Source organism: Lepus europaeus, chromosome 23 (genome assembly GCF_033115175.1).
Source record: "Lepus europaeus isolate LE1 chromosome 23, mLepTim1.pri, whole genome shotgun sequence".
Taxonomy (NCBI): domain Eukaryota; kingdom Metazoa; phylum Chordata; class Mammalia; order Lagomorpha; family Leporidae; genus Lepus; species Lepus europaeus.
Genome location: NC_084849.1, coordinates 21,080,889 through 21,103,360, shown reverse-complemented (window position 1 = coordinate 21,103,360; position 22,472 = coordinate 21,080,889). Strand labels below are relative to the sequence as shown.

The 22,472-nt window shown below is 48.8% G+C and overlaps 1 protein-coding gene and 1 long non-coding RNA gene across 2 annotated transcripts in view; one reads left to right on the top strand and one right to left on the bottom strand.

Moving 5' to 3' along the window:
- Positions 1-17,660, bottom strand: part of LOC133752004 (uncharacterized) — a 58,801-nt gene extending 41,141 nt beyond the window's left edge. Inside the window, exons 1-2 of the long non-coding RNA XR_009864880.1 lie at positions 17,569-17,660; positions 13,292-13,373 (exon numbers count right to left, since the gene is read on the bottom strand). This is a non-coding gene — a long non-coding RNA (uncharacterized LOC133752004). The remainder of the gene's footprint in view (positions 1-13,291; positions 13,374-17,568) is intronic.
- Positions 17,661-17,848: 188 nt separating this feature from the next.
- PITPNB (phosphatidylinositol transfer protein beta) overlaps positions 17,849-22,472 on the top strand; it is a 62,807-nt gene continuing 58,183 nt past the window's right edge. Inside the window, exons 1-2 of the mRNA XM_062182493.1 lie at positions 17,849-17,940; positions 21,909-21,939. Of these exons, the coding sequence (XP_062038477.1) occupies positions 17,921-17,940; positions 21,909-21,939 (51 nt within the window). The 5' untranslated portion in view covers positions 17,849-17,920. The remainder of the gene's footprint in view (positions 17,941-21,908; positions 21,940-22,472) is intronic.

Sequence of the window (22,472 nt, the reverse complement as noted above, 5' to 3'; positions counted from 1 at the left end):
CCAAAGCCAATATTTTTCCCATCTTAACATGCTGGCACTAACAGAAGCAGCCCAGTGGGGAGAGTGTATGTATGCATGTATGTGACCATTAAGTAGCCCATAAAAGATGCTCACATTCAACAAAGAGTATTCGGTTCCTGAGCCCAGCAGTGGAAATGGCCCCAGATCATCACAGAACCAGGATCAGCCCAAAGTCACAGGACTAGGGAGGTTTTCAACCCAGATAGTTCTGTGGGGGAAAAAGCCCCCCAATCTCCTTAGCCAACAGTTTATGTGTAACTTGTTCCTCTGTAAAACACTACCTGGATGCTATGCTACTGCTGGTTATCCTCTCAGGCCACATTCTGCCCTAAAATATCACAAGAAAACCCAGGACCCATTTCAACAAAAATTTCCTTCAAAAAATACTTCCATAAAATACTGAATGATCTGCATTTTGTGTGTGTGGATGTCTACATATGTAAGTCTCATCCTGACCTAGCATACATAAGGGGCTCAATAAATGATTCCCAAGTGAAGAAAAGAAAAAGCAAGTGAATGTATAAATGGCACTATGTGGTTCCCCTCTTCTGGGGGTGTTGGGGTAAGGGGGGATGTCAAGCAGGTATTTCCTGGGCTTTTTAAGGTTCATTTATTTTAAGAATCAGTGCTGGGGGGGGGGGCTGGAGAGAGCTTCCATCCACCAGTTCACTCCCCAGATGACCACAACAGCCAGTACTGGGCCAGGCTGAAGCCAGGAGTTTCATCTGGTCTCTCACATGACATGCAGGGGTGGTGTAAACACTTGAGTCATGTTCCACTGCTTTTCCTAGGCCATCAACAGGGAGCTGGATCAGAAATGGAACATCTGGGACATGAACTGATGCCCATATAGGAAGCCAGCGTCATAGGCAGGCTTTACCCACTATGCCACAACGCTGACCCATCCTATCCCTCTTCTTTTTTTTAATAGAAAACTTTTATTTAATAAATATAAATTTCCAAAGTACAACTTTTGAATTATAGTGGTTCTTCCCCCCATAACCACCCTCCCACCCACAAACCATCCCATCTCCTACTTCCTCTCCCATCCCATTCTTCATTAAGATTCATCTTTAATTATCTTTATAAACAGAAGATCAACCCTATACTGAATAAAGATTTCAACAGTTTGCACCCACACAGACACACAAAGTATAAAGTACTGTTTGAAGACTAGTTTTACCGTTAATTCTCACAGTACAACACATAAAGGACAGAGGTCCTACATGAGGAGCAAGTGCACAGTGACTCCTGTCCTGATTTAATAACTGACACTCTTATTTATTTATTTTAATTTATTTGACAGAGTTATAGACAGTGAGAGAGAGAGAGAGACAGAGAGAAAGGTCTTCCTTCCGTTGGTTCACTCCCCAAATGGCCGCTACGGCCAGCGCTGTGCCGATCTGAAGCCAGGAGCCAGGTGCTTCCTCCTGGTCTCCCATGCGGGTGCAGGGGCCCGGGCACTTGGGTCATCCTCCACTGCCTTCCTGGGCCACAGCAGAGAGCTGGACTGGAAGAGGAGTAACTGGGACTAGAACCCGGCGCCCATATGGGATGCTGGCGCTGCAGGCAGAGGATTAACCAAGTGAACTACGGCGCTGGCCTGACACTCTTATTTATGACGTCAGTAATCAGCCAAGGCTCCTGTCATGAGCTTCCAAGGCTATGGAAGCCTCTTGAGTTCGCCAACTCCGACCTTATTTAGACAAGGCCATATCAAAGTAGAAGTTCTCTCCTCCCTTCAGAGAAAGGTACCTCCTTCTTTGATGGCCCATTCTTTCCGCTGGGATCGCACAGAGATCTTTCATTTAGGTCATTTTTGGCCACAGTGTCTTGGCTTTCCATGCCTGAAATGCTCTCAAGGGCTTTTCAGCCAGATCCGAATGCCTTAAGGGCTGATTCTGAGGCCAGAATGCTGCATCCTATCCCTCTTGAAGCTTTTAAAATTCTATGAGTTTTAAGTCAGTACATGTCAAAAACATACACTTCATTGAAAGAACTTGGTAACAAAAATTCTGACATCCCTAAAAATATAACAAAATCCCAAATTTGTAGAATTTTGTTAAAGAGAACTAAACACATTGGGGCCGAAGAAACCACAAGGCAGTGAGAACCTCAGTGGGAACCAGGATTCTCAGTGAGTACTGGAGAGAGAGATGAGAGACTAGTAAAAACTACACAGATCTGGGTTTGAATGAATAAGATACTCATGGGGAACCAGCGTCGTGGTGCAGTGGGCTAAGCTGCTGCTTGTGCCATTGGCATCCCCTATCAGTGTATGATCGAGTCCTGGCTGCTCTGTTCCTGACCCAGCTTCCTGTTAATGTGCCTGGGAAAGAAGTGGAAGATGGCCCAGGTACTTGGGCTCCGGTCTCCCACTTAGAAGACCTAGATGGAGTTTCTGCCTCCTAGTTTTTGCTTAGCCAAACACCAGCTGTTGCAGCCATTTGGAGAGTGAGCCAGCAGATACAAGATCTGTGTTTCTGCCTCTGTCACCCTGCCCTTCAAATAAACAAACAAACCTAAGGGAAAGAAAACTGTTGTATAAATAAAATCAGACAGCATGTGATTAAAAAAAAAAAAAAAAGAAAAAAGCTATGGGAGCCAACGCTGTGGCACAGTAGGTTAAGTCTCCTCCAGCATCCCGTATGGGCGCTAGTTTGTGTCCTGGCTGCTCCTCTTCCAATCCAGTGCTCTGCTTACGGCCCGGGAAATCAGTGGAAGATGGTCCAAGTGCTTGGGTCCCTGCACCCATGTGGGAGACCCATAAGAAGCTCCTGATTTCTGGTTCCGGATATGCCCAGCTTTGGCCACTGCAGCCATTTGGGGAGTGAACCAGTGATGGAAGACCTTTCTTTCTGTCTCTCCCTCTCAAATAAATAAATAAAATCTTTAAAAAAAACAAAAGGCTCCCAAATGATGCCAAACTCAGAAGCCATAACACACCCAGCAAAACACTGTTCTTCCAGCTCCATCTGCTATTAAGGGAAAACCAGTTTTCTTGGCAGAGCAGCAGATTCCAGTGTGGAGCAGCAGGAACTGTTTGTGACCAGCCTTTTCCTGCTGGGTCCTGTCACGGCGAGGTAGCTCTCAGCAAATGCCAGGAAGACATCAAAGGTCTTGGAGACCACGTGAAGAGCTCTCGGACTGAGGACAGGATGGTGCAACAATTAGAATAGTAGAGGAAGTATATGCTAGTGCTTCAAACTCCCCTAAATCTACACTAAAGAATAGTAACTGATCACCTGAGGATGGCAGGAAACTCATTTTGCAAACTTGAGAAGAAAGTGACGAAAATCAATGGTGTATGCTGGCTTCCCTGCACAAACTGCACCCCTAGACGGCTAGTTTCTCCCTCTAGAAGGACTGCAGCCAACGAATCCAGCACTGATTTAAAGAGGTCACTGTCTGCAGCTCCCAACAGATGAATGCATCCATCGATTTGGCTGTGATCACCAACAGGGACAAAGGAGGTACATCCTGGAGGAGAAACACACAGCCACCTTGTTTTGAGACAAGTTTGCCAAAAGTGCCACACCTGAGCCTGACCCAGCCTACGGATGCAGCAGCAGCCGGACCCAGACCGTGGGAAAGCATCTAGGTCCAACAACCCGATTCCCTCAACAAGTTGCATGGGGTGGAGAAGAGGGACGGGACCATTTGCAGACTGCAAGACACAAGGTACACTAGAGAGCCAGCGAGATGCGCACCACGGAGGCCCAAACTATGAAGAGAGGCCAGGAAGCGATTCCCTCAGAAGTCAAGAAGGCAGACTTCCAGGGAAGAGGGTACTTGGGGTTTTGGAGAAAACTGGCACTCACCTGTTTCTTGGGGAGGTAGACCAAACAACTGCTGTTCTTGCTACAGTAACTAATTTGCTTTATGTAACTCGGGGGTATCTGTATTATATTACACAATAGAAAGGGTTTTAGGAAAACGTTTGAAAACATGATAGTAGAGTTTGAGGAAACGGGAGTTCTAGTGGAAGTGCAAATTGGTAGTTTTTACAGGAGACAATTAGGCGATATCATTAAAAATTATAAATGTGCACATCCTTTAACTGAACAACTCTACTGTGAGGAAATTCTCTTATAGTTACAAAAATACACATGTTCTGGTTTTTTAAAAATTTATTTATGTATTTGAAAGGGAGGGAGAGGGAGGGAGGGAGGGAGAGAGGGAGGGAGGGAGGGAGGGAGGGAGGGAATAAGAGAGGGGGAGGGGGAGAGGGAGAGGGAGGGAGGGGGATGGGGGAGAGGGGGAGAAGGGGAGAGGGAGAGAGAGAGATGTCTTCCATTCGCTGGTTCACTCCCCAGATGGCCACGGCCAGAGCTGAGCTGAGCCAAGCCAAAGCCAGGAGCTTCTTCAGGGTCTCCCACACAGGTACAGGTGCAGGTGCCCAAGGACTTGGGCTATCTTCTGCTTTCCCAGGCCATAGCAGAGAGCTGAATTGAAGTGGAGCAGCCAGGGCTCAAACTGTTGCCCATACGGGATACCGGCCCCACAAGGATACACATGTGAAAGGCTGCTTATTGTAGGACTCTGGTAACAGCAACTATTAGATCAACCCAAGCGGCTGCTCATAGATGACAAGTCAGAGTGCAGTGCATGCATACAATAAAACACACCCCCACACCCATAGAAACTGAAGCAGCCCAAACAAATCAACACATGTAATGCAACTCTTACCAGAAGCTCATCCTAATATTCATATGGAATGTGAAGGAACCCCCCCATACCCCAAACACCCTTGGAAACTAGTAACAAGACATTGCAGGGCCAGTACTGTGGCAAAGCAGGTAAAGCCACTGCCTAAGATGTTGGCACCCCATATGGGGGCAAATTTGTGTCCCAGTTGCTCTACTTCCAATTCAGCTCCCTGCTAATGGCCTGGAAAAAGCAGCAGCAGACGGCCTGTTTGGGATCTTGCCACCCACGGGGAGACAGAATCAGGCGAGGGGGTCTTAAAAAAATAGTCCATGCCGGCGCCGCGGCTCAATAAGCTAATCCTCCGCCTAGCGGCGCTGGCACACCGAGTTCTAGTCCCAGTCGGGGCACCAGATTCTGTCCCGGTTGCCCCTCTTCCAGGCCAGCTCTCTGCTGTGGCCAGGGAGTACAGTGGAGGATGGCCCAAGTACTTGGGCCCTGTACCCCAAGGGAGACCAGGATAAGCACCTGGCTCCTGCCATCGGATCAGCGCGGTGCGCCGGCCACAGCGCGCCGGCCGTGGCGGCCATTGGAGGGTGAACCAACGGCAAAGGAAGACCTTTCTCTCTGTCTCTCTCTCACTGTCCACTCTGTCAAAAAAAAAAAAAAAATGGTCCATGGAAAATGAGTATTATGGAAAAACTCCTTGCATGGATCTCATAATTTTTTGCACCAAAACAAACATGACTTTTCAATCTTTTTCCATGAACTTTTAAATTACCCTTGCATAATACAAAAGAAATGATTTCCTGTGACAGGGTACAACATGGACATGATGTCAAGTGAAACAAGCCAGTTACAGACAGGCGAACTCGCCCTGTATGGAGTTCCTAGAGTCGTCAGGATCAACACAGTAGAGCGGCACTGACGTGGGGTGTGGGGCGATCACTAACGCGCAGTTTCAGGAGGAGGAGGAGGAAAGGGTTCTCGAGATGGATGGTGATGAGGACTGCACAAATCACGTGCCAAAAAACTTCTGAAAACTGAGGCAGCTTTTGGCACACAGCCATAGCGAACGTTCCACGGGCTCAGCCGAGCTTTACCGACATGGCCGAGCCCAGGACTCTGTTTTCCTGAATCTGCTGGCCTAGATGGCAGCTCTGAGTTAGATCTGGCCAGGAAGAAATCACACAGGGTTTATAGGGCAGAAACAAAGTACGGCCATTGCTCAACAAAGCGTTCAGGATGCACACAGCGATGAGCACAAAGGTCCATGGACGGCTGTATGCTGTGCAGTGTCTCCTGGGTTCTGAGTCCAGCTCTTCCTGCAAGATTACCCAGCCCAACTACTGCCTGCAGCCCCAGGCTTGCCACCAGGAAGTCGCTCTAGACCCGCTGCTCCCTTCCGCAACCTCCCTGCAGCAGCCGCGGGCTTGGGTTTTCAGCCTTCCGGACGAGGCCTCCCCTGGGCGCGCATTAGTCCTTCAGCATGCCTGGCTGGCCAGTCCTCCTCGCATTCTCCAGTTCTCTCTCCTCTGGACACTCCCCCCAGCAACTCCTACGCCCAACTCATAACCGCAAATCCACGCAGCAGCTCCATTCCTTTGAACTGTCTCAAACATTCTCTGAGATAAAGGAAGGAACAACAGCAAGATGCGGAATGTTCTATACACTAAAACTGATGTTTTGGGGGCCAGCGTTGTGGCACAATGAGTTAATGCCCTGGCCTGAAGCGCCGGCATCCCATATGGGCGCTGGTTCAGGATGCTGCTCCACTTCCCATCCAGCTCTCTGTTGTGGCCTGGGAAAGCAGTAGAAGATGGCCCAAGTCCTTGGGCCCCTGCACCTATGTGGGAGACCCCGGAAGAAGCTCCTGGCTCTGGATGGGCACAGCTCCAGCCGTTGTGGACAATTTGGGAGTGAACCATCAGATGGAAGACCTCTCTCTCTCTCTGCCTCTCCTCTCCCTGTGTAACTCTTTCAAATAAATAAATCTTAAAACAAACAAACAAACAAACAAACCAAAAAAAACTAATGTTTTGTTTTAAAAAAGGGTGGGAAGGGGAGAAAAAAATAAGTAACTGTATTTGCTTATATATACCACATCTCCATATGGACACAAAGGTACTGGTAACATTCGTTTCTGGAGGTGTCAGGACAGAAATAGAAGAATTTCTGTACATTTCAAGTTATGAAATGTGATTGTATTATCTGTTCAAAAATAAATGTCTTAGCTCATGTCAAGAGCCTTGGGTGATCACTGGCATCATACATAAGAGTGTTAATTGTTAAATTAACAACAGGAGTCACTGTGCACTAACTTCCCATGCAGGACTTCTGCCCTCAAAAAGTTGTATTATGAAAGTTAACAGTAGGGGCCGGCACTGTGGTGCAGCGGGTTAATGCTCTGGCCTAAAGCGCTGGTGTCCCATGTAGGCACCGGTTCAGGTCCCGGCTGCTCCACCTCTGATCTGGCTCTCTGCTATGGCCTGGGAGGGCAGTGGAGGATGGTCCCAGTCCTTGGGCCCTGCACTCGTATGGGAGACCTGGAGGAGGCTCCTGGCTTCAGATCGGCGCAGCTCCAGCCGTTGAAGCCAGTTGGGGAGTGAGCCATCGGATGGAGGACCTCTCTCTCTCTCCCTCTAACTCTTTCAAATAAATAAAATAAAATAAAATAATAAAGTTAACAGTAAAACTTGTTCTCAAAGATTTCATTTTAATGTATTAAGTGGAGGATATTCTTATGTGTCATAAGTTATAGTTATGTCTAAGTGCTCACAGAAGTTGTATTATTCTTGGCTTTTTTTTTTTTTTTTTGACAGGCAGAGTGGACAGCGAGAGAGAGAGAGAGAGAGAGAGAGAGAGAGAGAAAGTTCTTCCGTTTCCGTTGGTTCACCCCTCAATGGCCGCCGCGGCCGGCGCACCGCGCTGATTCAAAGCCAGGAGCCAGGTGCTTCTCCTGGTCTCCCATGCAGGTGCAGGGCCCAAGCACTTAGGCCATCCTCCACTGCACTCCTGGGCCACAGCAGAGAGCTGGCCTGGAAGAGGAGCAACCGGGATAGAACCCGGTGTGCCAGAGCTGCAGGCGGAGGATTAGCCTATTGAGCTGCGGTGCCGGCCTACTTGGCTGATTCTTTAAAGTTATTTCAGTTTCTAAAAAAAAAAAGTGACATGAACTTTGAGATGCAATGACTTTGAACAACCCTTATCTCAACTGTTGAGAAACAGGTTTTTTTTTTTTTTTTTTTGTATGCGTTTGCAAATTGTTGAACTCTTAGTATAGAGTTGGTCTTAGTGGAGAATGGGACTGGGCATGGGAGAGGAGGAGTGGCGGGAAGAATCTCTGTATTCCTAACATTGTGTTGATGAAATGCATGCAGTGTGTATTCCTTAAATAATAGTTTCTTCGGGATTAAAATAAAATTATCAAGGACAACTAGTCAACTAGTTTAATCATTTAATACATCTGGGTGATCTATTGATGGGCTTTCAATGCTTGGAGGAATAACAAAACACTGAAAAACATATTTAATAAATCATTATGTATTGATTCCAAAAAATGCCTTAAGAAAACCCTAGCTGGATGAAAATAATATATCTTACAGAGGTCTTTATTTTAAGCCAATTAATTGAAAAGTCACCAGTTTACCAACTGAAATTAAAAATCAGCACTATTTATAAATCTCTCAGTGTCACGATTTTAACTTCCTAAACTGAGGGCCGGTGGATGGTGCAGCAGGTTAAGCTATTGCTGGCCAAAATGGCATTCCCCATGAGCTACAGTTCGGGTCCTGGCTGGAGACTTCCAATCCAGCTCCCTGCTCATGCACCTGGAGAAAGCAGAGGACAATGGCCCCAAAGAAATCAGTGCAAAACAATGACTCAGGTTAAAAAGAGTCAAGATGATGTTGAAGATGAAGCCTGCAACAGCAGACAATCCACACCAGTTTATCAGGAAACTGATTAACCTTCCTCCTGGCCCTAACTGAAGAGGACAATGCAGAGCAGAAACAGCCAACACCATACATCTCGTCTGGGTCAGCTTACAAAATTCTGCCTGGAAATCAAAGTGAAGCAAACTTCCTAAGTGATGGCTACCAAAACCTTTGCACTCACATCACTTGAAGATCAGAGCTTTCATGGAAATTTTAAGCAAGCGGGATCAAGAGCCTGAAGCATTTCTTCAATCATTAACAGGACATGAGATGTAGCTTTCTCAGTACGACTCTGAAGACAAGCACAATCAAAGCAATGGCTACCAAAAGGTGGACGTGGTCCAGTCAAAACCAAACGTCACTGAGAGGAGCTTTTGGCATGCTCAAGGCATTTTGCTTGCTGACTTTTCTGAGGGCCAAAGAACAGTGACGCTTGCTCTGTTGCCAGTGTTTTGACAAAGCCTATCAGCACTTCAGCAGTAACACACCTGGGAGACTTTCTCCACACAGTGCGCCTGGCTCACTCATTTTCTTTTTTCTTTTTGAAGATTTATTTTATTTATTTGAAAGACAGAGTTAGAGAGAGAGGTAGAGACAGAGAGAAGTCTTCCATCCGCTGGTTCACTCCCCAGATGGCCGCAACGGCTGGAGCTGTGTCGATCCAAAGCCAGGAGCCAGGAGCTTTTTCCAGGTCTCCCAGACAGGTGAAGGGCCCCAAGCACTTGGGCCATCTTCCTCTGCTATCTCAGGCCACAGCGGAGAGCTGGATCGGAAGAGGAGCAGCCAGGACTAGAACTGACGCCCACATGGGATGCTGGTCCTTCAGGCCAGGGTTTTAAGCCCACTGTGCCACAGCGCCGGCCCCAGGGGCTCACTCATTTTCAAAAAAGGGCAATTCTGTGAGCATTTCTATGAGAAATCATTAGACATCTACCTTACAATCATGATTTGGCACCTTCTAACTTATTTTGTTTACTAATCTTAAAAAAAAAAAAAAAAAGCTCTAAAGGGAACTTATTTTTCTTCAGTTAATAATGTAAAAAAAGATTACACTGAGGCCAGCCACGTGGCATAGCGGGCAGCACAGGCACCCCCTATGGGCACCTATTGAGTCCTGGCCGCTCTACTTCTGATCCCTGCTAACGTGCCTAGGAAAGCAACAGAAGATGGCCCAAGTGCTTCCCTTCACCCACGTGGGAGACCCGGATAAAGCTCCTGGCTGCAGTCTGGCCCAGCCCTGGCTGTTGAAGCTCTCTGGGGAATGAACCAGCAGATGGAAGACACCTCTCTCTCTGCGTCTGCCTCTCTATAATTCTGCCTTTCAAATAAATAAATAAATTTTAAAATTTGCACTTTATTAAAAAGCAAGATCCAGGGTAGGCTTTTGCCTAATGATTCAGACAGTAATTACGATGCTCATGTTCCTTATCAGAATGCCTGCACTGGACTCCTGGCTCTGACTTCCAATTGCAGTTTCCTCTCAATGCAGACCCAGCGAAGGCAGCAAATGATAGCTCAAGTAGTTGAGGCGCTGCACCCATGTGGGAGGACCTGGACTGAGCTGTGAGCTTCGGCCTGGCTCACTCCTGGACACTGCAAGCTTCTGGCGACTGAACTAGCAGAGGGGAACTCCCTGCCTCTCCCTGCTTCTCAAATGAATCACAAAAAACAAAGACAAAAACTAAGACCCAACAACACAGCCTCTTACAAGATACTGTCAATGTGACAACAGAAGGGTTAAAAGCAGGGAGAAGATACTATGGAAGCACAAATCATATTAAAGCTGGTATCAGGCAAGACAGGCTGAAGAACAAGCAATATCATGGAGGATGCAGGCAGGCATCTCATCACAGTAACGGGACAATTCATCAAGACAACACGCATGTCCTGAGTGTGCCTGCATCTGCTGACAACACACGAGAGGCAGAAGCATCAAACTAGACCGTAACACAGCGTTCAGTAAATCTGGAAGGATTAAAATCATCACAGTATACTCTTGAACTATAATTGAATTAAATTGGAAATTAAAGCAGAAATGTGGAGAATATGCAAATATTTGGTAATAAAAAATACACTTCTAAATAATCTAAAGATTAAGAAGAAATTAAAAGAAATTTAGAAAGCATTTTGAATTGAATGAAAATAAAAATAGAAAATTTAGAATGTAGCTAAAGTAGAGCTTAGAGATAAAGGAAGCAAGGTGTAAAAGCAAGAAATTCCAGATTTACTATACAGCTTTGAACTTAAAGCTGAGAACAGAGCAAATTAAACCAAAAGTAATTAGGCAGAAATAATAAAATGTAAAAAATCAATTAGCTAGGGTACAAATAGAGAAAATCAAAGAAACCAGAAAATGGTTCTTTAAAAAGATCAATAAAATAAACTCTAGAAAGACTGATTTCAGCACTTCTATCACATTGGAGCTCTTTTTAAAAATGTTCACTTATTCATCTGAAAGGCAGAAACACACACACACACACACACACGCAATCTTCCATCCACTTGTTCACTCCCCAGTCACCCGGAGCCTGGAACTCAGTCTGGGTGTCCCATGTGGGTGACCACGGGTGTGGATAAGCAGGAAACTGGAATCAGAAACAGAGATGGGACTTCAGCAGAGGCAGCTGGATATGGGACGCACGCATCCCAGGCAGCATCTTAACTGCTACGTCAAATGCCTGCTACTAAAGCAAGAAAAATAAAAAATATTGAGAGTGAAGATATAAAACTGTCTTTAGTCAAAGTCAATGTTATAGTTTATGTGCAAAATCCTATTAATTACACAGTGCTGTAACTAATAAGTGATCCAGCAAGGTGAATATTCAATAATCAAGTACATCTTGACATATTATAAATATTTGAAAATTTGAAAAAATAGAATTTTTTAAACAGCATCCAAAATAGGATGAATACCACCAAATATTCATAAAGCCTGCACCTATAAGCTACAAAATATGGTGGAAGGGGCTGTCACTGTGGCATAGCGGGTAAAGCCACTATCTGTAGTGTCGGCATCCCATATGGGCACTGGTTCAAGTCCTGGCTGCTTCATTTCCCATCCAGCTCTCTGCTATGGCCTGAGAAAGAAGCAGAAGATGGCCCAGGTCCTTGGGGCCTGCACCCACGTAGGAGATCCAGAAGAAGCTCCTGGCTCCTGGCTTCAGATCGGTGCAGCTCTGGCCACTGTGGCCATTTGAGAAGTGAACCAGCTGATGGAAGACCTCTCTCTCTCTGTAACTCTGCCTTTCAAATTAATAAAACTTTTTGAACTATTAAAGACCTAAATGACAAAATTTACTGTCCATGAAGATTCAATATTAACATGTCAGTTTTCCCAACAGTTCTACAGACTGAATGAAATTCCCATAAGGCTTCTTTTCTATACAAATTAGTAAATTTATTGTAAATGATTTTGAGAAATGCAAAAAATTTAGACATGCCAAAACAATTTTCAAAATGTAGAAACTGGAGGAACTGCGGTATTTTAGCACAATGACAGACACAGTGACCAATGCCAACAGGACGCAGTGCAGCAATAGACCCCCACACACAGATTACATGTACGGTCTGGTGATCTGCCTGTGTGGGATGCCGGCACCCCAGGCAGCTGCTTAACCCACTGTGCCACAGCACTGACCCCAGCTTGGTGACTTTTACTGATCTGTCCTGTGGACATTTGTAGTCACCCTTTTTAGAAGCATAAATTGAGTCTCTGAGAGACTGCTTTATTCAGGGAACACAGCCAGCAAGTGTTCAGGCCCAGGTGTTCAGGATTCAAGCCCAAGTCCGTCTATCCCAAAGCCCAACCCTGTCTCCCACACAGTGGTAAAGTAATTACGACCTGTGCCTGGACGTTTTTTTGGGATTATTTTTATTTTTGTAGAACTATTCTCAACATCATTCTGGAATAGAGAGGAGATTTTTAAAAAATGGGATGGCATGGGCTGGCTCCGTGGCTCGCTTGGCTAATCCTCCACTTGCAGCGCCGGCATTCCATATGGGCACCGGGTTCTAGTCCTGGCTGCTTCTCTTCCAGTCCAGCTCTCTGCTGTGGCCCAGGAGGGCAGTGGAGGATGGCCCCAGTGCCTGGGTGCCTGCACCCACGTGGGAGACCAGGAGGAAGCACCTGTCTCCTGGCTTTGGACTGGCATAGCTCCGGCCATGGTGGTCATTTGGGGGGTGAACCAATGGAAGGAAGACCTTTCTCTCTGTCTTTCTCTCTCACTGTCTAACTCTATCTGTCAAATTAAAAAAAAAGGGGGGGGGGGATGGCAAAAGGCCAGTTAAGCAGGGCAAATGAAATACTGACTCCTCCCACAGAAAAATGTTCAGGTGTGAAACTACCCATATAATTTCAGTGATTCACAAAGACCCTGGGGCCCCATCAGCAGGCTCTTGGCTCTCAGGTTAAAAGTATCTACTTTAGGGAAAGAAGTTCAATCCTAATATTTAAAGGACTGTGCAAATGTCTTTGTTTGACCACAGCTGTGCTCTGTCCACCACATAAAGCGTTTCACACACTGATTGTGTTCCGAAATCTTGACCTGCCTCAGTAAAGGCTAGCTCATTCTTCACTATCATCATCTCTTCACTCTAGAACTACGTGAAGTCACGAGACTGCTGGTTACATGAGGCTGGGAGAATTAGTTTAACTCACGGCTAACACTGTGGCTCAGCAGTTAACCCACCAGCTTTGACGACAGCATCTCATAAGGACGTGGATTTGAGTCCAGACTGTTCCACTTCTGATCCAGCTCTCTGCTAATACACCTGGGAAAGCAGAAGACAACTCAACTACTTGGGCCCCTGGACCCATGTAGGAAACCCGGATACAGTTCCAGGTTCCTGGTTTCAGCCTGGCCCAGCCCTGGCTGTTGTGGCCATCTGGGGAGGGAACCAGTGGACAGAAGATCTCTAACTCTGTCTTACAAATAAGTAAATCTTAAAAATGAAAAACTCCTGGAAAAATGAGTTACTTTAATCCAATCTCATGTGCAAAGGCGACCTTTGTTGAGAATGAAAGTAAGGACAAGGCAGCCATTCGTTTTAAAAAAGTGGTTTGCACTCTTTCTTATCTAGAGACAATTTCTACTGAGTTATACTCTACTTCATAGGCATATTTGCAAAAAAACCATCAGAATTCAGCTTCTTTAGTTGTAATACAGCTTTCCACAATGGAGGTGTTAAGACATTAGTCATTTTTTTTTTCTTAAATGATTTATTTATTTGAAAGTCACAGTTACAGAGAGGGAGGGACAGACAGATCTTACATCCACTGGTTCATTCCCCAATGGCTGCAACGGTCGGCGTGGGGCCAGCCCAGAGACAGGAGCTTCTTCTGGGTCTCCCACCAATGTGGCTGGAGCCGTCATTCAGGCCATCTTCCACTGCTTTTCCCAGCACAGAGCTTGATCGGAAGTGGAGCAACCGGGACAGGAACTGGCGCCCACAAAGGATGCCGGTGTTGCAGGTGGCGGCTCTACCCGCTTCACCAAAACACCAGCCCCCTTTTTCATGGCCTTTTCACTATGGGTGTCTCATGTCTTTCCTACTGGATAGTTCTCATCCTTCTCTCATTCTGTTGTTTTTATCCTTTAAGTATATTCATAGCACAGACTTAGTGGTAAAGTAGAATGGTCTTTTTTTTTTTTAAAAAAGATTCTTATCTGAAAGCCAGAGTTACAGAGAAAGAGAGGGAGAGACAGAGAGGGAGATCTTCCATCTGCTGGTTCACAAATGTCACAAAGACCAGGACGGCCCAGACTGAAGTGAGGAGCTTCATCCTGGTCTCCCACATGTGTGCAGGGCCCCAAGTGCTTGGGCCATCTTCTGTTGCTTTCCCAGGCACACTAGCAGGAAGCTGGATCCAGGTGGAGTAGCCAGGACCCGAAATGGCACTCACGTAGGATGCCAGCGTCAGGCAGTGGGTTAACCTGCTGCGCTACAACGCCCCCCCCCCCCCCGCCCCCCAGCACTCTTTTCGTCGTCTGGACACTTGAGTATTAACTACGAGCAGAAGCTGCGCGAACACTTCTGGGACGCCTTCACTAGTCAGAGAAACTCTGCAATGCTGTGATTTCTCCTACTGCTAAAGCATGTAAATCACAAAGTGATCCACAACGTTCGAGAAGAGATGCAACATGACTACTTACATACACGTGGCAATTAGTCTGCTCCATCTAAATGACATCCTCTGACACAGGAGTGTGGTACTCCCACCCTACGGTCTCTAAATACCTTCTGGATTTTGACCATAATCACATCCTTTCTCTGAGAACTGTCTACATGGCTCAACTGTCCTGCCCAGACCTTGCAACTTTCCAGGTGGTCCCAGCCCTTACCCCAAGGGAAGCCCCCCAGAACACTCCTCTCTCCTCAGCCCCAAATGAGTTACCTGGCCTGATAACACGGAGCAATAAAACCTCCACCGCCCTCCCGGAAGGCAGGCACCTAGGGGCACGCCCCTGCCCTGCGCCAGGTGGGCTACTCAGTCTGATGGCACTGAGTGGGAAAGCCTGGGGAGGAACGGGCCCAGTCTACACTCGGCAAACCCTCCGTCCTGGAGAAGGGGGAACTGCGGGAAGAAGGCGGCTCAGCCCCTTAACCCCAGTCTGAACAAAGACCACCAGCTCAGCTCTCCACTTTCTGCTGAGCCAGCCTGGCCTGCCAGGTGCATTCTCTCCATTCAACCACATAACCTCGCTTTCCCCAGTCTGAGTGACTGCGCACTCTCTCTGTCCATTCCGTTCTGATGGATGCCCTATGCCCAATAAACCTCGCTACTTTTGCTCTGACTCCCCCCCGAATTCTCTACTGCGCGAAGACAAGAACCCCACACTACAATCTCCACTAACATCTCTATCACTTCAATGTTTAGCACAAACAGGTAAACTGGCACTCTGATGTGGGACACAGGGACACAGGTCCCTAACAGTGGCTTAATCCCCTACTCCATGCTTCTGACTCAGCCCCCAACTAACATACCTGGGAGACAGCAGATGCCACCCACGTGGGAGACCCAGGTGGGTTTCTGGGCTCCTGGTTTGGACCTGGCCCAGCCCTGGCTGTTGCAGGCATTTGGGGAGCTAACCAGCAGATGGAAAATCTGTCTCTTCCTTTCAAATAAAATAATCTTAAAAAAGAAGTGCCCAATCAATACAAGTGATTGTCAGCTTCTAAGCACCCCCAAAGAGCAGGTAACTTCCGTGAATCCCCACATAAACCCACATACAGCGGGGCCAGCGCCATGGCTCTTGGTTAATCCACCGCCTGCGGCGTCGGCATCCCACATGGGCGCCAGATTCTGTCCCGGTTGCTCCTCTTCCAGGCCAGCTCTCTGCTGTGGCCCGGGAGTGCAGTGGAGGATGGCCCAAGTGCTTGGGCCCTGCACCTGCATGGGAGACCAGGAGGAAGTACCTGGCTCCTGGCTTTGGATCGGGCCGGCGCCGTAGCAGCCATTTTGGGGGTGAACCAACGGCAAAAAGGAAGACCTTTCTTTCTGTCTCTCTCTGTCTATAACTCTACCTGTCAAATAAATTAAAAAAAATTTTTTTAAAAACTCACGTACAGCAAAAACGCAATGACTTACAGGGCAGTTTCTAGCATTTTGGCAATTAGGTCACTTCCATTACGTTCATAATTTTCATTTTATTTGAAACACAGAAAAAGATCAACCAACCTTCCATTTGCTAGTTCAGTCCCCCTAATGCCCATAATAGCCAGCCTTAGGCAAGAGCCCAGAACGTCAACTGAGTCTCCCACCTGGGTAGCAGGGAACCAAGAGCCAGAGCCATCACCTAAGGACCCCCAGGGTGCACATGAGCACGAAGGGGCCAGCGCTGTGGCTCAGCAGGTTAGCACCGCACTTGGGCCGGAGGCTGGAATCCCCGCTGATCCACTTCTGATCCCGTTCCCTGCTAAGGTGCCTGCAAAGGCAGCCCCACATGGCAAAAGTGGCAGGTGGGAGACCAGGCTGCAAGTCCAGGTTCCTGGCTTCAGCCTGGCCCGGCCCCAGGGACTATCTGGGAGTGAACCAGTGGATGGAAGCTAACTCTGCCTTTCAAATAAATAATCTTAAAAAAAAAAAAAAAAGTGGAGGAGCCATAACTTGAACCAGGACTCCTACACAGGTGTGCCACGGGGGACGTCCTCTGTGCCCAACACCTGCCCCCCGTGACTTTAGAAGCGGCTGTAACTCTACATAGTCCAGTGTCAGAGGTACCACAGCTTCACACGTGTTTCCGTTTTTATTTTTAGTAGTCTTGCCATAGCTTCCATGGTTCTCAAGATAGAAATGCTCACTAACACCCAGCGATCTAGGTTATGAGAATACTTAAAAAAAAAGTTGGCGCAAGAATGGAAGTGTAGTGCAGACATTTTCTGCCATCCAGGCACACAGCTCTCGTGAGGCCCCGTGTCGTGCTGGCCGCACCTGGCCCCCGCGGGCCTGCCTTCCCCGGGCACCACCACCAGCGACACCCGGGGGGCTCTGTCCAGGGGCGTTCGCTCCACCTCCAGAGGACAGCACTCGGTCCACTTCGTTTCCGGCCGTACCGCACGGTCTGGAACCGCGCCTGGCACACAGCGAGGGGCCCCTCGGCCCGTACCCAGCCTGAGGCCCCTCGTCCCGGCCCTCTTTCTCCCCAAGGGGGTCTCGGTCCGGGTGCCGAGGCTGTGTGGCCCAGCTGCTGGCCCTGGGCAGGTGGGGGGGGGGCGCCAGGCACTCCGGAAGCTTCTGGAACGGCCACGGGAGCGGCCATCCGGGCAGGACAAGCCCTTGCCGAGCCTGAGCGGACAGACCCCGGGGGTGTCAGGGGTCAGAGGTCGTGGAACCCCCAGGCCCACCCCCAGAAGCCTTTAATGTGACTTCGGAAGCGACGTGTCGGTCAGGAAGGCTGGGCGCCCTCTCAGGACAGAGAGAGAGAAAGTCGGGCACGCCTTCCCGGGAACTGACTGGAACACTCACCGGAAAGCGTAGGCTGCACAGACGCCCCGAGGGACCGAGGCTGGAGGGAGGAGCACAAGGAAGCAGAAGGGTGTGCACGCCCCGAGTTCGCGCAACCGCAGGAGACGTCGCGCGCGCCCGCCCCTCAGGCCGCGCAGCCGCAGTGCAGGCCTCGTGCGGCCGGGGTGGGGCGCGGAACTGGGCGGAGCCAGGCCCCCTGGTGCGCTGACGCGACGGGTCGCGGCGGAAGGGTGCAGGGGCGCAGGCGCGGCGGTGGCTCGAGGGCCAGGGGGCGGGGCCGCGCAGGCGCTGTGAGAGGCGGTAGCGGCGGCGGCGGCGGTAGCGGCGGCAGCTGTGAGGGGGTTCCAGGAAGATGGTGCTCATTAAGGAATTGTGAGTGGGTCGGTGGTCGCGAGCGAGGCTCCGGGCGGGCAGGAGTGGGAGGTTTCTTTAGCTGAGGAGTGACGGGATATTCCTAAGGCGGGGCGAGACCCGGGCCGGCCGCTCCCGGCGCTCGTCCCCTCCCCCCGACACGCGCCCCCGGCCCACCCGGGGTCCTGCCTCCGCGCGCCCCCGTGTCCTCCAGGCCTTGCGCTGGCGACGCGGGCGCCCTCTGGCCCCGGGCTCAGGCTGCTGGGCCGCAGCGCGTGGCTCGGGAAGGCGCGGTCGAGAGTTCCCGTCGGGACCCGCCGTTTCCCCGACCCCTCCCCGGCCCGGGCCCGGGCCCACCCTGAGCTCGCCGGGGGCCGCGGAGCCCCGGTCCGAGGGTGAAGGCGGCGCGGCGCGGGTCTGACTGTGATTTGTTCCCTGGGGTGGAGCCTGCCCGTCCTCGGCGGGAGACGGGGTTGCGGGGCGGAGGCGGCCCTGGGGTGGGACTCTGGAGGTCCCCGGCGCCCGGCCCGGACGGGGCGGCACCGCGGGCCCCACCTGCCGCCGGAGGGAGAGACGAGTTAGCACGTGGTGTGTGGAATGGAGGGATCTCCAGGTGTGCAGAGCTGGGAGCTGTCGGTGGCCGGCCCGCTCGGGGTTTCCAAGATGGCCCGTGCTCTTAGAATTGTCCCATTTCTTGCCGCATTTGCTTTTCCTGCACGTTATTTTTCGTGCTAACTCTGAAACCTTTAAGGAAAAAAAAAAGTCACCTGTCACTTCTGTGCGTAAGACTCTGCCAAAGCTCCCCGTGGCACCACAGATAACGAGGCGAAAGCGTTTCCAGCGGCCAGCTGATGTCTGTCTTACCGCTCCCTGCTGTGCCTCCCGTCCCAGGCCCTGCACTGGCCTGCGCTGGGGCCTCCGACCCCAGCCCACCGCCTCGCCGTGCAGGTCTCTGCTCCGGTGTTGCCCTCTCGGGGAATCTCTGTGGAAGGTCCGCGGACTTGCCTGCGGCGCGCACTCACGTCGCCCAGCCTTTAGAGCAGTTCCTGGCGCATAGCAGGTGCTCAGTAAACGCTTCAGCCCGTAGAGGAAGGGTTGCAGCTTTGGTCGGTGACAGGGACCCTGAGAAAAGATGCTTTTTTTTTCTTTTTCTTTTTTTTTGCATTTTGTTGTAGAGTGAAATGTTGCTACTGAAGTTGGTTTCAGTACTGCACTCTGGGTGGAGAAAGCTTCCAGGTTTGTACATTGTTTCAAGCACGTGGCTTTCAGTGCTCTGGCGTTTGATGCACTTAGGTGGCAGAGGTTAAGGCAGATGGAGGAACAGGACAAGGAAGTGGACATAACCAAGTTTCCTAGCAAGGGGGTTGCAGAACTGATCTAGGCCAGATGGATTTAGTGATTTTCGTTTTATCAGAGCTACTTCCTTCTTCCGAATACGTGAATCAGGTGTTCAGGAAAGCCCTCTGCCAGTCCGGGGAGTCCGTCGGCCTAACACAGGGAGCGCAGCACCCGCCAGGAATGACCCACATCATGCTCTCTGCAGACATTTGTGTTCACTCACCGAAGTGACAGATGTCGAGATGTGCCCAGACTGTAATGATTTCTCTCGAGAAGTTGGCAGCTCGTTCACGCGCATGCGGCTCCCCGGGGTGGTTTCCTCCTGGACCGTGGGAAGGCCCGGGCCTCTTCCTCAGGAGCTGTGAGCGTGGCGCTCCAGCTTGGCGATGCTGGTGGGGTTTCGCGCTTCCGCAGGGGCCTGCCGTGCTGTGAAGTTCCTCCTGTTTCAGGTCAGAAGTGACTTTTCCAGGTGATACCTGAGCAGTGGATGACGTTTTAAAGGATTAGTTCTTAGTCCCATTTCGGAAATGGTTTTCATAAGGTTTTTTTTAAATTGTTTAAAATTCTGCTTTTGGGTTAATAATGAAAAATCAAAACCTGTCCCTTTGCCTGCTTGCTGTCGAGTAAATCCTGAAGTGACTTGAATCCGCATTCAGAATGTTTTAATCAGTTACTGTAGCTTTTGGAAAGAAGTTTCTCTGAAAGTGTTGTTAGGGGCCAGCACGTGAAGCCACTGCCTGCAGTGCCCGCATCCCATATGGGCGCCTGTTCAAGTCCCGGCTGCCCCACTTCCAATCCAGCTCTCTGCTGTGGCCTGGGAAAGCAGTAGAAGATGGCCCAAGTCCTTGGGCCCCTGCACCAACGTGGGAGACCCAGAAGAAGCTCCTGGGGAGTGAACCAGCAGATGGAAGACTTCTCTCTCTTTTTTTGCCTCTCCTTTTATCTCTGTGTAACTCAGACTTTCAAATGAATAAATTTAAAAGAAAAAGAAAGTGTTGTTAAATAAAATGGGGCATCTTCTGCTAGTGAGTAGTCATCCTCAACAAGAATTTCGCTTTATGAAACTTCAGGGAAAGCTTCACCACTTCCCCCTCCATTCCACTCTGTCGTCCTGGCTGTGACCTCTGCTAATAGCCCCTTACAGTTCCCCAACACACATCTTTTGCCTTCTCCTGTTTCTCAGTGTTTTTGACCACCTACAGGTGACTTCAGATGAGCGGTGGTTACATCACTCGCTCCTTGGAACAATCCTCCAGGATTTCTTACTACCTGATGAATTTATACATCTCTTACCCTAGCATCCCAGCCTCTGGGAAAGTGGTCCCGAACCCTGTCTTTTTAGCTTCCATTTCCCCAGTTTTCTGAGACAGTGAGCAAGTTAGTGTGTACTCTGAGGAGACAAGCTAGGTTGGTTTGGGACTTGTAGGTATGGAAGGATTTAGGCCAAGTTTCTTCTTGATTAGAATGGAAATAAGTAGCCGTTGTGACTTTGAGGAGAATGTGCAGTTGTTTTTAGATCACCATTATCAGAGGACAGTGATGAGGGACCCCCCAGAAGTCAGGAGGGAACAATAGGAAACAGGTTTTGTACATGTTGGAGATAGTGATGTGAACGTTCGGACATACATGGCTGAGTGGAAAGTACACCTGGAATGAAAACTACGTAGACTAGTCTGGGTTATATTGTCCTCTTATGTCTCTTTAAAGAACACCTATTAACCAGAACTGTGTAGGTTAAAATGTTGTCACTATTGGAAACAGAAAAAAAAAATCTTAAGAGTAGCTAAAGAGAAACTGAAATTGAAATAGTAAAACTATTGGGAATTTTGCATTAAATTAAGATTGGCTACAAGAGTTTTTTTCCTGTTTTCATATAGTTTAAAATCTGGAGATACAAGGCAGTATTCTGTAAAAGAGTGTATGGTAGTATTGTCTGTGGATTCACCTTCAGTACTGTGTCACAGGTAAAATGGAACTGTCATGACATTCATTTGATAGGTCCAGTAGCCAGCAGTCCTGGACAGGATCAAATTCGTATCAACCTTAAATCTGCTCTGGAAGAAGTCATAAAGCTCAATTTCCTTGATGAAGTTCTTTCTTACTAATTCCTAAAGGACCCCTTATTTTTATCTTATTAAACTTGAGGAATAATTGGGTAGTAAGGGAAACAGTTTCTAGGAACATTCACTCATTAATAAGATTAAAAAAGGATATGAATTTTCTGTAAGAAGTGTCAAAAACAAAATGCACAGTATAAAGATGGGAAATGAAACCATGCTAAAAATGTCATGAGAGCAGTCTGACCAGACAGCCTACAAATAATACACCTGTACCCTGCAATTTTCAGTGCGCTCTTGCTTGCTTCTTTGCCTCTCTGCAGCTGCATCTTTGGGGTCCTGGTGTGAGGACACTACTGCAAGTGATCCTTGAGATCCAGGAATGGTACTTTGATTTCCCGGATTTAAAAATCCTCAGCCGTGAGGGCTGTAGGCATTGCAAAAACCCCTTCCGTGAACGACATGCTCATCTTTTCAGATTTAAAAGATCTGTCTATGGTATCATTGGACTTGGAAGCTCTTTTTAGTCTTGAAAGCCATGTTTTAAAGCTATGTAATATGTAACGTATACCCTTTTCCCTTTTGTCTTTTTAGCCGTGTGGTCTTGCCATGTTCAGTCCAGGAGGTAGGTCTTTTATGATTTACATGGTTAGCTGGTATAAATCACTTTGTGTCTTTGTTTGAACTCATTTTTGTACATTTCCTTGTACTTTTCATTTATCTTTTCCTTCCGGTTCATGTGACAACATGAATTGGAATGGGTTATGGTGATCAATTGCAAATGATTTCTTCTACACTGTCTTATTTGGAAGAATCTAAAGAATGTGTAGTTTAGAGGGCAGGCATTTAGCCCAGTGGTTGGGATGTCACTTGGGACACCCATAGGCCATGTGAATGTGCCTAGGTTTGAGTCCTTCTCTCTCAGGTGGGGACCCAGATGGAGTTCCTAACTCCTGGTTTCCTCCTGGCCTGCCCCAGTTGTGGCTAGCATTTGGGGAGTGAACCAGCAGATGAGAGATCTCTCTTTGCCTTTAAAAATGAAATTGGAGAGGGAGAAGGGAAAGTTTGGCCCGTGCGTGGGGCTCGGGTGGAGGGCGGGCCGCAGCGGCTGGGCACGGGCCCCGGGCGGATCTGCTGTCGCCAGGGCTGTGGAGGCCG